We start from the raw sequence: 14,213 nt of genomic DNA on the forward strand, positions 1-14,213 counted from the left end.
TTTTCCAGCAGACATGTATTTTTCAGCATACAGAATCCAGCAGCAGAAGAGTTCAGTAGCGAGATTCCAGTAGATAGCTACTGATTCTGCTTATGACTGTAATTGAAGCATTTATCATGTATTAAATGCTGTAATGACACATAATGGCAGATTATGGCCATTTATTTGGGAGGCTAACAGTCAGAAATTTACCTATAAATAACACCCTCAAATCTCTGAATTGGTGTTACACAAATCTTGAGTATCACTTGAAAATTCGAGTCAAGAGAGCACCTTTGTTCAAGCAGAAAATCCAGTAGCAAGAGCAACCAGATTTCAGACTTCCACCGAAATTCCTAGAAAATTACGGTAAGTGGGTTTATGTATAAATATCTTGAATCCAGTTTGATGATTTATGTTTTAAAACAAAGTTTCTGTATGTTCGATTTCTGATATCTGATTTTTGAAGCACTGAAGCTTAGTGAACTAATGGTAGGAATATATATTCTGAACATTACTGATTACTGATTACTGGCCTCACCCCTTAGAGGAGAGAACATATAGGGTACTGATATCAGTTTAGCCATGAAATTCACGAACGTGCTCAGTGCTTACTTGTTAAATTTCTGATTACTGATTACTGATTTCGGAATACTGATTTCTGTTATAAAAATAAGAATTTCTGTATATTATTCATATTACTGTTTCTGTATGAAAATGATTTCGAAAACTGGGAGTTATTCCCGCCCCCGCTTACTGAGTGACAACCATATCACTCACCCACCAAATCCATCTCAGATAAGAGCGAGGAAGAATTGTTAGAAGAAGAAGAACATCATCAGTTCTGGGGCTGGTGAAGAAGACTGTTATTTTTCTCAGTTCTGATTTATGTAATTAGCTTCTGCTGCATCTGTTAAGACAGTATTATGTTCGGTTTTACATTTCCGCTGTAAAACATTTGAGTTTGTATCAGACATTGAGTTATTCAGTATTATGAATAAAAGACTGGTTTCTGAATTTTGTATTTCTAAGGCTTGTTGTTTTCGATTGTAAATTTGAAAGCAACGCCGGTGTCAACCAACCCCTTCCCGGGGCGTGACAGTGCACCCAACAACATACCTTGTAGTTGTTGCATGGGCAACTATACTTACCTCACTATTTTTGAGAGGATTGATGACGGTTATGCTATTTTTGAAAAGTGCTAGTTTAGGTTTGTTTGACGTTTACGATTTTATGAATTTTATTACAATTATGAGTTTTGAGTAAAATAAATGTTGAGTTTATTTTAATGGTGCAAAAAATATATATATATACAGAGTTCGGCCGAAGCTCTATAAGATTTTTTTTAAATAAATCTAGTATATTTTAAAAAAAAATGATTTAGAAACGTTTCATAAGATATATGCTAGTAAGAAGATTCAGTTTTCATAAATTAATTAATAACAATAAAGAAAAATAGAATATGTGATGGAAATTAATATAATTACAAACAATTGAGATATAATTTATTGTTCCATCTTTTAAAAAAAAATCGAATGTTTTGTTTGTAATTTATTTTATTTTTTATCATAAAAATTTTTATGAGACGGTCTCACAGGTCAATTGTGTGAGAGATGTATCTGACCCGACTCGATCCGATCCATGAAAAAAATTATTATTATTTATTGTAAACACATTCCTTTTCTTTGTAGTTATGGACCGCATTGTCTCGTTTTATGGATATAGATCAACGAGACCTTCTAATATGAGACTTACTCTTTGTTTAAGTATAGTGTTTAGTACGTTTATTTTTCAATAATGAGCAAAATGTAACACAGTATAGTAGACCAAATAAATCAGGAGATTTTCCCTCTACATAGCACATAGAATTAATATTTTTTTGCCAGGAAATATTAAATTTTTTCTAATTATTTTATGTGAGTTTTATTTGAAGCCTAATAATTCTAAATCTCTAATAAATAATCTAAAATTTTAATTAATATTAGTGTCTCAATGCACACAATGTGTGTTTATACAATTAGAATAATTATTACTTTTTTTTTGCGATTTTTATATATTCTTTTATTATGAAGATATCTAAAAATTTAAGGATAGATAAATAAACATTTTTATAGATTTAGAATTTTTTAAAGATGAATAAGATATGTTCATCAACGACAACAAAATTAGTCTAAAACTAATTTACTTTACAATATAGTAATAAATAGAGAAAAACACTCAATAAAATGTCTAAAAATTATCAACTAATCTATAGATTTTACTTTTATTCCATACTAATCTATATTTAGTTTTTAAATTTTTTTAAAAATAATCAAGTGATGCTTTATTTTTATTTTTTATTTTTATCCGATATCTCCTTATTTCTTTTCCATAAATTAAAAGAAATATATTTTTTTATAATTAATCATATTATCTTATAAAAAAGCCTAGACACTAAAAATATTTTTTTTAAATAAGATAATTTAAAAACACTAATTTTTTAATCAAATTATTTGTTTGCATATTTTCAAAAAATATTATTGTTAGTGTATATATTTATTTATTTTATGAATATATAACTTTGGTTACATTAGGAAAATAATTGTAAATGAGGTGCCCTAATGATTTTATTTCATAAATTTTGGGTTTTTTTAAGAAAACCCTAGGCCAGTGCTGCAATGAATGTGTGTTTACAGAAGTAATTTTGCTCTCCAACGCGACTTTCAATTACTTCTGTTCTACTTCATCTCGCATTTCTACAGTTTGGCCGCGCTATGTTGGGCAGCATTGAATCAGGTTTTGGGATGAAAGGCGAGTTTTTTTTATTCTGATTTATTTAATTTTTGTTTTTGTTTCACTCAAACGAACATAGAATTGTGGAAATTTCATCACTTTTGATTTTCGTAATGCATAATGAGTATAATTTATTTGTGGGATTTCGGAATGATTTCGTAATAGTCTGATTTTTATATTGCTAAAATGGAAGTCTTCGACTTTGGTGTATTAGGTAATAATGATCTTGAAGCTTGAGATTATGTGATAGAGCTTAGAAAGATGACACCACTTTTTTTCCTGGTGCTAGGTTTGGGTCTCTGATGTTGGGTGTGATGTGGCGTGATAATGTTTCTTAGATTATCAACTAAGCTGTTGAACATTTCGATAGCTTCCCTCTGTAGAACAAAGCAACTGGAGAAAGCAGAAGCTGCTATAATCGATGGCATTAGATTGGGAGTGGTACCAGATGTTGTGACTTACAATACTCTGATCATGGGGTATTGTCGTATTGTTGGGTTTGAAGCTGGTTACTCTGTTATTTACAGAATGAAGGAAGCTGGGGTGTCTCCAAATGTTGTTACATATAATTCATTGATGGCTGGTGCCACCAGGGGGCACACAGTGTCTAAATGTTTTGATATGTTTGAAGAGATGCTTGAAATGGGAATTATTCCTGATGTATGGACTTATAACACATTGATCCACTGCCTTTTCAAATACGGAAAACCAGATGAAGCATACAGGGTTTTCCATGATATTCTCCTCCATAATATATATCCATGTCAAACTACATTCAACATTATGATAAATGGACTATGCAGGAATGGTTATATAAAGAATGCACTAATTTTATTTAGGAATTTGGAGCATGGTGGATGTGTTCCTGATATAATGACATACAATATTCTTATCAATGGTCTATGCAAGTCAGAAAAATGGAAAGACACAATGAAGCTTTTCGAGGAGCTTCGACAATCAGGTTGTTCCCCTAATGCTATTACCTATACCACAGTGATGAAATGCTGTTTTAAGCGTAAGAACCTCAGGGAAGGACTTGAAATCTTTTCGGAAATGAAGAATAAAGGGTACGCATATGATTTATTTTCGTATTGTACAGTGGTTGGGGCTTTGATAAAGTGGGGCAGGACCCAGGAAGCCAGTAAGTATGTTGCTCTCATGATTAAGATCGGGTACCAGCTTGATATCGCATCATATAACACCTTAATTAATATGCATTGTAAGTCAGGTAAACTAGAAAATGCCTACAACTTATTGAATGCGGCAGAAGAGAGTGGTCTGGAATGTGATATATATACCCATACCATCTTGATAGACGGACTTTGCAAGGCAGGAAATATTTCTGGTGCTGAGAGGCATCTAAACCATTTGAAAACAATGGGATTCTATTGCTTGGTAGCTTTTAATTGCTTTATTGATACTCTTTGTAAACTTGGCCACATAGATTATGCACTGCAAGTTTTTCACTCAATGGATGTAAAGGATTCCTTTACCTACTCTTCCTTGGTACACAATCTTTGCAAGGCTAGGAGGTACCGACTGGCTTCTGAACTCTTGCTATCTTGCATTAAAGCTGGTCTACAAATACTTAGATCAGACAAAAGGGCTGTTATTAAAGGCCTTACTCTTACAGGCTCCCAGAGGGATGTTCAAAAATTTAAGTTGAAAGTCCGGATAGCCAAGTTGTTGAGTTATCAATCAACCATTGATGTTATTTCTCCATATGGAAAGAATTAGAAGAGTCTTATGTTGCTGCTGCACTACAATCGAGCTTGTTATGAATTCCTGTGAGTTGAGTATTATGTCTTCGCAAGCTTCATGATTGGAAAAACATTCTGTAAATGCTAACTCTGATTACATGAGACATTCTGTTATGCATGTACTTCTCACTCCTGAAGAGTTCTGCCTAGTACCGGAGTTGTTTATATCTCCAATTAGGCAGTCTGTAAGTAAGTACCCTCATTACAGTCTATCGGAAAGTGGAAATAGAATTCTCCATTCTCACTTTTAGACACCTCTCCACTGAGTAGGACAAGACAAGAAATTGGGATTCTTGTGTAGAAGTCGAGAATAGAGAAGATTGAAGGTGGGTGTTGGCCAGGTATCAAAATTGCATTGTTTTCTTTGGATCTTATTTCAGGAGATTGAAACATCCACGCCCTCTGCCAATTATGTTGATTTATCGTGCTTGCATGTCTGTGATTACTAAGTTTCATGGCATGGTATCTCTCGCCTAAGGTGGTGTCTGTATGTGTGAGCCCAATTTTAATTTTCTGGACCTCTTGCAACACTATTTCTTTTGGGATTTATCAAATGTAGGGGTTTTTATTTCAGGGTTTATTAGATTTATATACTCTGTTTAAAGTCGAATTGATCATAGTTCTTACATGATTGACCGACGATTTCGGTTGAGTATAAATCTAGCAAGCGAATTAGGCCAAGTTATAGTAAATGGATGGTGAGTGCAAGTATCGATCCCACAGAGACTAATATTTAATTACTAGAATTTATATCACTTAACTTAAGCTAGACAACATAAATATAAAGATGATATATGGATTATTGTCTAAACTGTTAAATAAAATAATTGTAATTAAAAACGAGAGATTCAAATATCAAGGAGGGATTCAAATTCAAATAAATAACTAAGACACACAACGGTACCAAACTCTACTATGTTGACACGTATTAAAATTCAATTAATTATTTAATTCTTGACAATCACGGTGAAATCCCCATTTTTATTTATTAAACGATTCCTCGAGTTAATAAACCTATTTAAATCTAACAGTCCAATTATTTCTAATTTTATTTAATTAGATCTAAATGCATTAAATCTTTGTGCAATTTCAGTTTCCACCTAAAACCGCACACTGAAACTGAATACTATTTCTAGTCAGTTTAACCATGTGTTGATGACGTCTTTGTTGCTATATTTAACCAATCATCTTTCGATTCGTGATTAATCAACAATCATGTAAATAGTTGATCAGACTATTAACAAAAAATATTAAACCAACATCAATCAATAATTAAAATCAAGGAAAATAATATATTGAAAATAAACCAATTATCAAACAATGTGTTGTTTGGCCCTATCGTGGTCTTAGTTTAAATAAAATTATCCCATAAGTTCAAAACCAAAGTGCACATCCATATTTAAATTCAATGAAGAAAACGTAATTAAGAAGGAATGAAAAGAATTCTCAGCATGTGTTGAGTAATTCCTCTAGCTTTTGCCTTCTGTCTTCCTCCCTTCTGCACTTCCTCACTGTTGCTGCTTAACTGCAACCTTCTGTTATGCTCTCTTCCTTCCCTCTCCTTTCTTCTCTCTCCTTTACCTCTCTCTTCTTTTCTCTCACTGTTCACGTCTCTCTCTTCTCTCCTCTCATGTTACTTCTCTTCTGCGCTGGTTTTCTCTTTTTTATTGCGCCTCCTCTCTATTCTGCCTTCACGCCTCCTTTTATTCTCCCCAATGGGCCTCATCCTTCAAATCTTTTAAGCCCATGTCAAGATAACAAATGTAGATAAAATTGTAGATTTTATTTTCAAATGTGATATTTTATTTTTGTCAAGATCTACATAGATTTTTTCCAAAACTTCAATATTATCAAAGAATAAAATATAAAAATATTTTATTCCCTTTCTTTGAAATTTTGTAAAATCATCTTATCTCCCAAATTAGGCTTTTTTCCTCTTTTATTTAAATCTACAATCATTATAAAATTAATCCAGATAAACACATAATTAGGGATAAAAATTCTAGATAAGGACAAATATTATAAAATCAAATAGCAAAAATCTCTATAAGATTTGGACTTATCAATAACATAGTAGACAATATGGAGCATGTTAGAAGGTCGCAACCAACTAATGTTTTCTGAAGTATGTTGTGACAGTCACAGTAATGGGAAGTTTTCTCTCTTTAAAATGTTTGAACTTTGAATTATATTCCTTTACTTGCAACAAGGAAGGTGCCAACTGAGCCCAGGCAGATAACAAAATGCAAAATCATATGATAATTATAAATTATAATGGTTAGTACAATTTCTTATATAAAAAATGATTTAATATTTAACAACAATGACATATTTATTTTATTTTCCATTCAAACATGTGACATTCGAATATTTGGTACTTTTTCATGTGCATTGCATACACTTAGAACTGACTCTTCTACCCAATGTGATGTTTTTCAGCTGCTTGGAAAATACGCCACCCAGTTTGTCTGCACACTATAGTACATTTCGTATTCAGTGCCTAATTAGAAGACTGTAGCTACTGCGGTTTAGAAGATATTTTTATGTTCATCTATAAATTTGCCATGTGAATTGCATCCTACATCTTTTGTTTAATTTTAGTGGTGCACCATCTTGACTCTTGCGGGGTTTAAACTAGATAATTTTTTATGGGATTCGTTTTGCTCTGTTAAAACTGGAGTCTAATATTTTCATACCAAAATATTTATGCCATTATGGTTGCAAATCTATTCCTTGTTTAAACTCAAGTTAGGAACCGAGTCCATAGTCTGTCAATTTAGTCATAATCAATGATCTGCAGTTTCATGGATGATATGAAACTGTGAATTCGTACTGTATTCCATTTCTTCATTTTGGATTTGTTCTACATTTTCACGGTCATGCACATCATAGAGCAGAGATAGTTTTGTCCTCCGCACCTCTTCCTCTGTCAAATATTGGGAAAGAATATGACCAAACTGACAGCATTAATTACATCTGAAGTATGCTTTCAATTTTCACCTCTTTGTGTCTTCTTCTATTTGAAAGGGTTTAATTTGGCTTCTATTTGAAGGGGTTTAATTGGACTTTAACTAAGGATACTAATCAAATTGGGGATGGTCTCCCCCATTTCTTTTGAACATTTATTTAATTTTTGTACTTTTGATCGGTAAGAATTACTTCTATAACACAGCCTGAACGGGAACTGTCTGTAGTTTGATTCTTAGTTTTGTAACATGATTCTATTCGGCCCTGTGGCTCCTTCCCGATTATTCTATTAACTGGATCTGATAAATATTGATAATGATTCATGGTTACAGCTTCTGAAATCTTCCAGTTATCTTTAACTCCACACCTTCACAAAAGTTTTTATTGACCATTGCACAGTTCAGTGATAACTTACAATAACATATATTTGCCCAACAAATGCTATGCAAAAAAGCAGGTTGTATTTGGCTCAAGTGGTTATGTTGGTGTTGATAAAACAATTGTTGTGTCAAAGCTGATTGTGTGTGGTCAAAGTCTGGGTCGGCCTAGATGGATAAAAGGTGCATTCGTAAGGGCATCTTAACAGTAATATTCCTCTGTTTTGAGTCCATTCTGCTATGTTCTGCCTCTTTCACTTGATAAAAAAATTTCCCTATCTATCTTCTTTATTGTGGCAGAGAAAAGTGTATCAAGCTTCTTTCAGTGACAAAATTGAAGTAAAAAAAAAGGATTCGCGTATGGTCAAATAATTCCATTGTTCTCTCACTTGTGTATGCATTGAGTATGTGTCACAATCTTATAATTTTTCAAGTTTATATTTTCTGATTTTTGTGTACCGATATGATGTAATTGTCTAAGTTTTGTGTCTATTGTAGTGACCAAAGTTTAATATATCTTGATATTTCCATCTGTCACATTTTGGTATGATCTTTTGGTTATAACGCAGACATTAATCAACTGATGGACTATGACGCGCTTGACACGCAAGACTGCATTCAAAGAGGAAGAAACAATAGGATGTAGTCGTATTGTTTTGTCGCCATATTGCTCTCTGTGATTAAGTTGCATGAACAAATGTAGTTTAACTCTGTTTCCAAAGGTTCAGCGTCAGACGTGGAACAAAGGGAGTATTTGAGTGTGGAAATTTTAGCTTCTTCGGATTGTTTGGATTATCTTGGCATACAAAGAGGATTTTGCTACGGAGTTTGAAGAAGAGCTTACAAAATGGTGTATATCAATCACTATTTTTGCTTGATTGGATGTAACAATATATTTGTAGATCCGATAGAAAATGTAAATGGGAAGCATACTCCAGCAATATATGCCATGCATGGAGATTCTCTCCTGTTAAGCGATCAAACGAGAATTTTGGTCGACGGTTTATTTTATTTTTTATTAATTCCCGATTTGTAGTATTTTGCTGCTGATTTGTAGTTCCGTAGTAGGGGAGATTCTGGGACTTTTTGTCTTCGGAGCTTTTTCCCCGAAAACTTTAAAGGTGGTTCCCGGTATGATGTAACCTCAAGTTTGAAACTGAAACAAGTCAATGAGAAGCTATTCCTACGATGTTCTTGTTCTGTGTTTCAGTCATGTCCTGTAGAAACTACTGAACTACAGAAGGCCCTTGGTGCTTATTTATTTTTATGGTGTATCTATGTAGTTGAATGAATTTGTTTTATTAAACAACTTTTCATGGGGTGGTGTTGTGCTTTCTGGCACCTATTATTCAAAAATAAGATGCCTGGATAAGCTTTACAGGTTTTCGTGTCACTGCAATTATACCACCATAAATATGCAAGTTTTAAGTTTTACCTTTTCTTTAACCCATGAGATTGACAGAATTCAGTTTCACCTTTATCGACCAATATCATTTAATATGAAAAATTGCTTTCTTGTAGAAAGAGCGTGCCGAAAGCACTTGTCATAAACGGAACAGAGTTGAAAATTGTACTCAAGTTGGCATTTTGAGGCCAAATGTCTCGAGAAACAACACAAAGATAACGATCATTTGGGGCTGAGACAAACTCATTCTGGGCACTTCTGAAAAACAACTGATTCAAATGTACAAGTGGCATTATCTTAATAGTATGGAAAGGTCGAACAAATTAACTATAAGTCTATAACACCGAATGAGACATACCATTTTGGTTGTCCTTTCGAACATTATCTGCCCAAATAGGGGACATTTATAACTTATGAATTGAATAAAAAGGAGTATCCGCCCCGTGTGACTTGCGAAAAAAATGAAGCAAAATTCAAGGGACTGATGTATCATCATCCGAAGCAGAAACACTGCTGTGTCCTTGCTCACCACTCTCCAATTCGTTGTTTTGCAACTTTCTTTGAGAGCCAGGGGTAGTTCTCTGACTTTCTGTAGATAAAGTAAAAACATGTCAACAAATAAAAGATAATAAACGTGTGCATATGATTTTTAAGATTGAGACTCCTCACTCTTGTTGGTTATTGTTAAACGAGTAAAAGCTAGAAACTCATCCCATTTAAATTTTCTAAGCTGTTGCTTTTCCTCCTCTGATAGCTCGAAGTTGGGTTCCCTTCCACACATGAATGCAGCCCTGTGAGTTTTGGAAAAAACTGTCACATTTGGACTAAGAGACTGGAAGTTATTACAAACACAGGCGTATACATTGGAACAAAGGCAAGAGTTAAGAATTAACATGATATCGAATATTATTAGCAGAAGTCAGAAGACACAAATTTTATTGGGCTTGGTGCTAAAGAGCAACTTAAAATGTAATTTTTCCTTCGAAAAGGGGGTTTGTGCACCAAACTGTGATCTCACTTGACTTAATTAGCAAACTGAGTTACTCAGTTTTGTAAAACAGAGAGGAGCAGCAAGTGGTAGTTAATGAGACCAGATATTGATGGGCAAATGAAAAAACTTAAGTCAAATAAAACTCTAATTAATTCTCAATTCATTTAGAAAACCAGTAAAGTTACCTGTCGTATAACCGAGCAGCTTCTTCTTGAGAGCCAACAGTACCCAAATGGATCTGTTTCTTGTCAACTTTAATTGCAGCCTGCCATTTTGAATTCTTGAAATAGACACCTCGCATGATGCATGGTTCTTGGTTTTCAACTTGTTTTCTCCTATGACGCTTTCTGCGTTTAACCTCTGGAATATTGGAAATTGATGGATCAAATCAATTATAAGATGCTGAGAACATCCAATATATCTATATTTACTCATAATCCCGTTAAAATATTGAACTTATGTACCTAAAAAAGAAGGAATTGTGACCGTAAGAACATGTCAAAATGTTTAAATATGTGAACAGACAAAATCATCAAACCTGTCTATTTCTCTAAAACATACAAAGACAAGGATATACTTAAGCTAATTCTGAGTATTATGATTGGATAAACGTGACGTGAGATGACAAGTAATCTTAACGCCCGAGAAAGACAAGATTATCAGAAAGGAGGTACAACAGTTGTTGAAGGTGGGACGCAAATGAGATCCACATTCTCCACTGTATTTTTTTAATGTTGAGTTAATCCCGAAACCATCAGGCAACTGGCATATGCTCGTAAATTTTCGAGACCTGAATAAGGGTTTTCTACTGCTTTTAATTGTTGGTTAATTTCATTTAGATGTTAAGTGACTACACTGAATCACACTCACCCTTCAGAAAAAGACGCGTTACCAATTTGTTCATCCGTAAAAAGAAGTGGAGAATTCGAACATACAACCAATAAGTTCTTAAACAATGTGCATGTGAACAAAGATTTTAAACGAAAAATGTCTTAAGTTATCCTATAACAACTCAACAATGGGGTTCACACTTTACACTATTACTGGCAAGAAGTTCTTAGTAGAAACAAGACTGCAAGGAGGAGACATAAACAATAAAGGAGAAAGAAAGAACGAAATGAACCAGAGGAGTATTGAAAGATGTTGTCTTGCAATGGACTTGATGCAGACACATTTGATTTACCAGGCCCATCTTCCAAGGTGGTTTCCTAGCAGTTTTCAAAATGAAAAGCTTTAATTTATTACATAAAGCATGCAAACAAAATTATAGAGCATGAATTCGAGAATGCAGGAAATATAACATTGGAACTGGTAGAGATGTATACACATGTTTTTCTCTATGAAAGTCATTAGTCAAAAAATTATGTCAGGCTTATCTTGAATGAAATAGCACACGCCGCATATTAAAAATGATCCACAGATAAAGGAGAAGATGATCTTTCGACAGTAAAGTTTACCAGAGAGGAAGATGAAACTTTCCTCGTAATTAAGACTCTCTATTATAGGTAAACATGATAAGAATAACTAAAACTGGTGATACGGCGATGATTCTTTATCCACCAAACAAACGGAGAGAGAGAGACACCACAAGCTGTTAGAGTTTATACCAAAAGATTCTACACATTTACCTTCATAAGCCAGCAAGCAGGGCTAGTAAGTTTTAAACCAACTCACACATACAAAAATGCTCTTCCTTCCAAAAACAAGAATTTCAATCACACGGGAGCAAAGCATTCTACAATGTTACAGCAAATCATCAAAAGATGGTAGGCAATTAAGACAGGATTCTTGTTCAAGGTCACCGATGGGCGGTCAAATTAAAAAATCAATCTTGCATGTGTCTGAATATGCTTAGTGCTTCGAAGTTCCTCTTACTAAAGAGACTTCACAATCTAAAAGGAGAGAAGCTTCTAATAGTAGATGCAAGACACTCAATGTTTACCGTGAACAAAAAAAATCATATACATTCAAACATTGTTGTGATAGTAATTTAAACTCTAAAGGAATATGGTTCCATATTTTCTGCATACAGACAAATCGTACGATAGATAACATATAGAATCACACAGATAGAACTCAGAGATGCTAACTTCTCTTGGGATGTAGCAGCCATTCGTAGACAGACCATAATTGCCGACAGACTTTGTGTTCTCCACGGAGTTTTCAAAAATTTTTCCAAGCTCGGCAACTTGGGGCAGTGGAGCCAAGAAAGAACTTCTCCCTGAACGATCATGCAAAGTATCCAAAAAGTTTGCACTTTAACTTAAAGTTCTAGAATGGACAATTAAATGAATTATACAGAACAATTCAAGAAGGTAGATGCATGATATTGTATTGCCAACCAAATATTCACATAATAAACTTCATCACTAATAACAACTGTTTTAACTTAAAATACCAGAGCATAGTCCTAAGAGTTTGCGCCTCCGGATGCTCACCATCTTAATGACTGTGCTCCTAATACACAAGCCAATAATTCAGCAAATATCCCATGAAATGTAAAAAATACGAAAAGTACAGGGAATGTGCTAAAAAGAAGGATATAAAAACGAATGCGGCCAGCCAGTCTCATATGGTGGTACGACACAGTTGTCCTCATTTTATTTTACGTGCCCATTCATTGTTTCTACAAAGTTCATCATAGCATAACTGTATAATATACTTTAAGAAATGAAGAGAACAATTTTCAATTTATGACATCTTCAGGGAATTTACAGCAAGACTTTTATTCTCACACAGCCCGAAATAAAATAAATAAATTTTGATCCACTTAACTACCACGCCACAAAGATTTCACCCTTTTTACATGTAACACATGATAACAGAAAGGAAGTAAGGTAAATTTGGACAATAACGTGCCTAAAATAAGACACAGAGCCATCTATCATTCAGTGTCAGCTCTCAAATTTTACACACCTTTAATTTCGTTTTAGCAATCATTATCTACACAGAAAGCCTTGAAGACAATAAACCACAGTTAGTATCATAGTAGCTGACTGTCCAAATTATAAAGATATAACGATGGAAGAATGACACAAAAAGCTATAATTAGCCATGAAGTGCAGCTACTCATCAAGCCAACAAGAACTAACACCAAAAAAAAAAAAAAAAACAAAACAAAACAAAATCATCCAATTTTCAAGAACTACAAGTAAACCCCATAGCCCTACCACCTTTCTTGGACTAGCAAAAAGCCCAGCAAGAAAACAAGATCCAATCACGCAATCCAATCTAAACTAAACAAACAAGAAGAAAATCAGGGCGAAAACCCACCAAGAATATCATAATTTGAATAACTATAATTCCAAATCCCATATATCAGCCAGCAATTAATAAAGACAAGTAGTCAACCAATGCAGACAATAATTTCGACCACAGTCCTTGGGGAAAATGAAACCAAAAAACACGATCTTTAATTACATCACAAGCGGCCATTTTAAGGAGCAGGAGTTTTTGTGGTAATACCTGAGGAAAAAAATCCAGGAACAAGACAAGGTAGCAGATACTATAGTCGTGGATACCGAAGAGGAAAAATATCTAAAGGGTTGGTTTAAAGCATAGACAACAAGGGGAAGGTACTAAGAATCGAAGAAAGAAACGAAGAGAGTAGTGTCACATACAAGCAGTTGGCGTTTACTCATGCAGCTACTGTTGGGGGAAATGGGGAATTTTTGAAATGATATGGATGAATTTGCCATACAATTGAAAATTACAATATTATTAATAATAAAATAAATTAAACTTCATATAAAATTTGAATTAATATGTATCAATCTTACATAGATAAAACTAAAAGAAAATGAAACCAAATCGATACCTATAATATGTTATAGTTTCCTTAAAATGTATTCGTCTTTTCACACGGTGCTTGAGGTTCACTGTGGACGATTGTTTTACAGGATACAACAGTGATATCCGCAACAACTTAGCACAAAGCCTGACACAGCTGAACTGAATAGTAT

The 14,213-nt window shown here is 33.8% G+C and overlaps 2 protein-coding genes across 17 annotated transcripts; one reads left to right on the top strand and one right to left on the bottom strand.

Moving 5' to 3' along the window:
* Positions 1-2,580: 2,580 nt before the first annotated feature.
* LOC142555123 (uncharacterized) lies at positions 2,581-8,866 on the top strand. 12 transcript variants are annotated; one of them, XR_012822335.1, is made up of 4 exons: positions 2,581-2,769; positions 3,041-8,046; positions 8,156-8,259; positions 8,425-8,866. XR_012822335.1 is itself a non-coding variant. In XM_075665809.1 (2 exons), the coding sequence occupies exon 2, from the start codon at positions 3,079-3,081 to the stop codon at positions 4,486-4,488; it is 1,410 nt and encodes a 469-aa protein (XP_075521924.1). In that variant the 5' UTR covers positions 2,581-2,769; positions 3,041-3,078; the 3' UTR covers positions 4,489-8,866. The 12 variants fall into 12 exon arrangements, 1 of the variants encoding a protein (XP_075521924.1); XR_012822336.1 differs by having other exon boundaries at positions 3,041-4,852; positions 7,936-8,046; positions 8,156-8,866; XR_012822338.1 differs by having other exon boundaries at positions 3,041-4,837; positions 7,936-8,046; positions 8,156-8,866.
* A 667-nt stretch (positions 8,867-9,533) lies between these two features.
* On the bottom strand, positions 9,534-13,906 carry LOC142555124 (ethylene-responsive transcription factor-like protein At4g13040). 5 transcript variants are annotated; one of them, XM_075665813.1, is made up of 7 exons: positions 13,872-13,906; positions 12,650-12,708; positions 12,342-12,472; positions 11,375-11,459; positions 10,437-10,611; positions 9,930-10,051; positions 9,534-9,849 (listed from the first exon to the last, which is right to left on the bottom strand). In XM_075665813.1, the coding sequence occupies exons 2-7, from the start codon at positions 12,690-12,692 to the stop codon at positions 9,734-9,736; spliced, it is 672 nt and encodes a 223-aa protein (XP_075521928.1). In that variant the 5' UTR covers positions 12,693-12,708; positions 13,872-13,906; the 3' UTR covers positions 9,534-9,733. The 5 variants fall into 5 exon arrangements, with proteins under 5 accessions (XP_075521928.1, XP_075521929.1, XP_075521926.1 ...); XM_075665814.1 differs by lacking the exon at positions 13,872-13,906 and adding an exon at positions 13,717-13,860 and having other exon boundaries at positions 12,650-12,700; XM_075665811.1 differs by lacking the exon at positions 13,872-13,906 and adding an exon at positions 13,717-13,860.
* Between the last annotated feature and the right edge of the window lie 307 nt (positions 13,907-14,213).

The sequence above is a fragment of the Primulina tabacum genome, chromosome 9 (assembly GCF_025594145.1).
Source record: "Primulina tabacum isolate GXHZ01 chromosome 9, ASM2559414v2, whole genome shotgun sequence".
In the NCBI taxonomy this organism is placed as follows: Eukaryota; Viridiplantae; Streptophyta; class Magnoliopsida; order Lamiales; family Gesneriaceae; genus Primulina; species Primulina tabacum.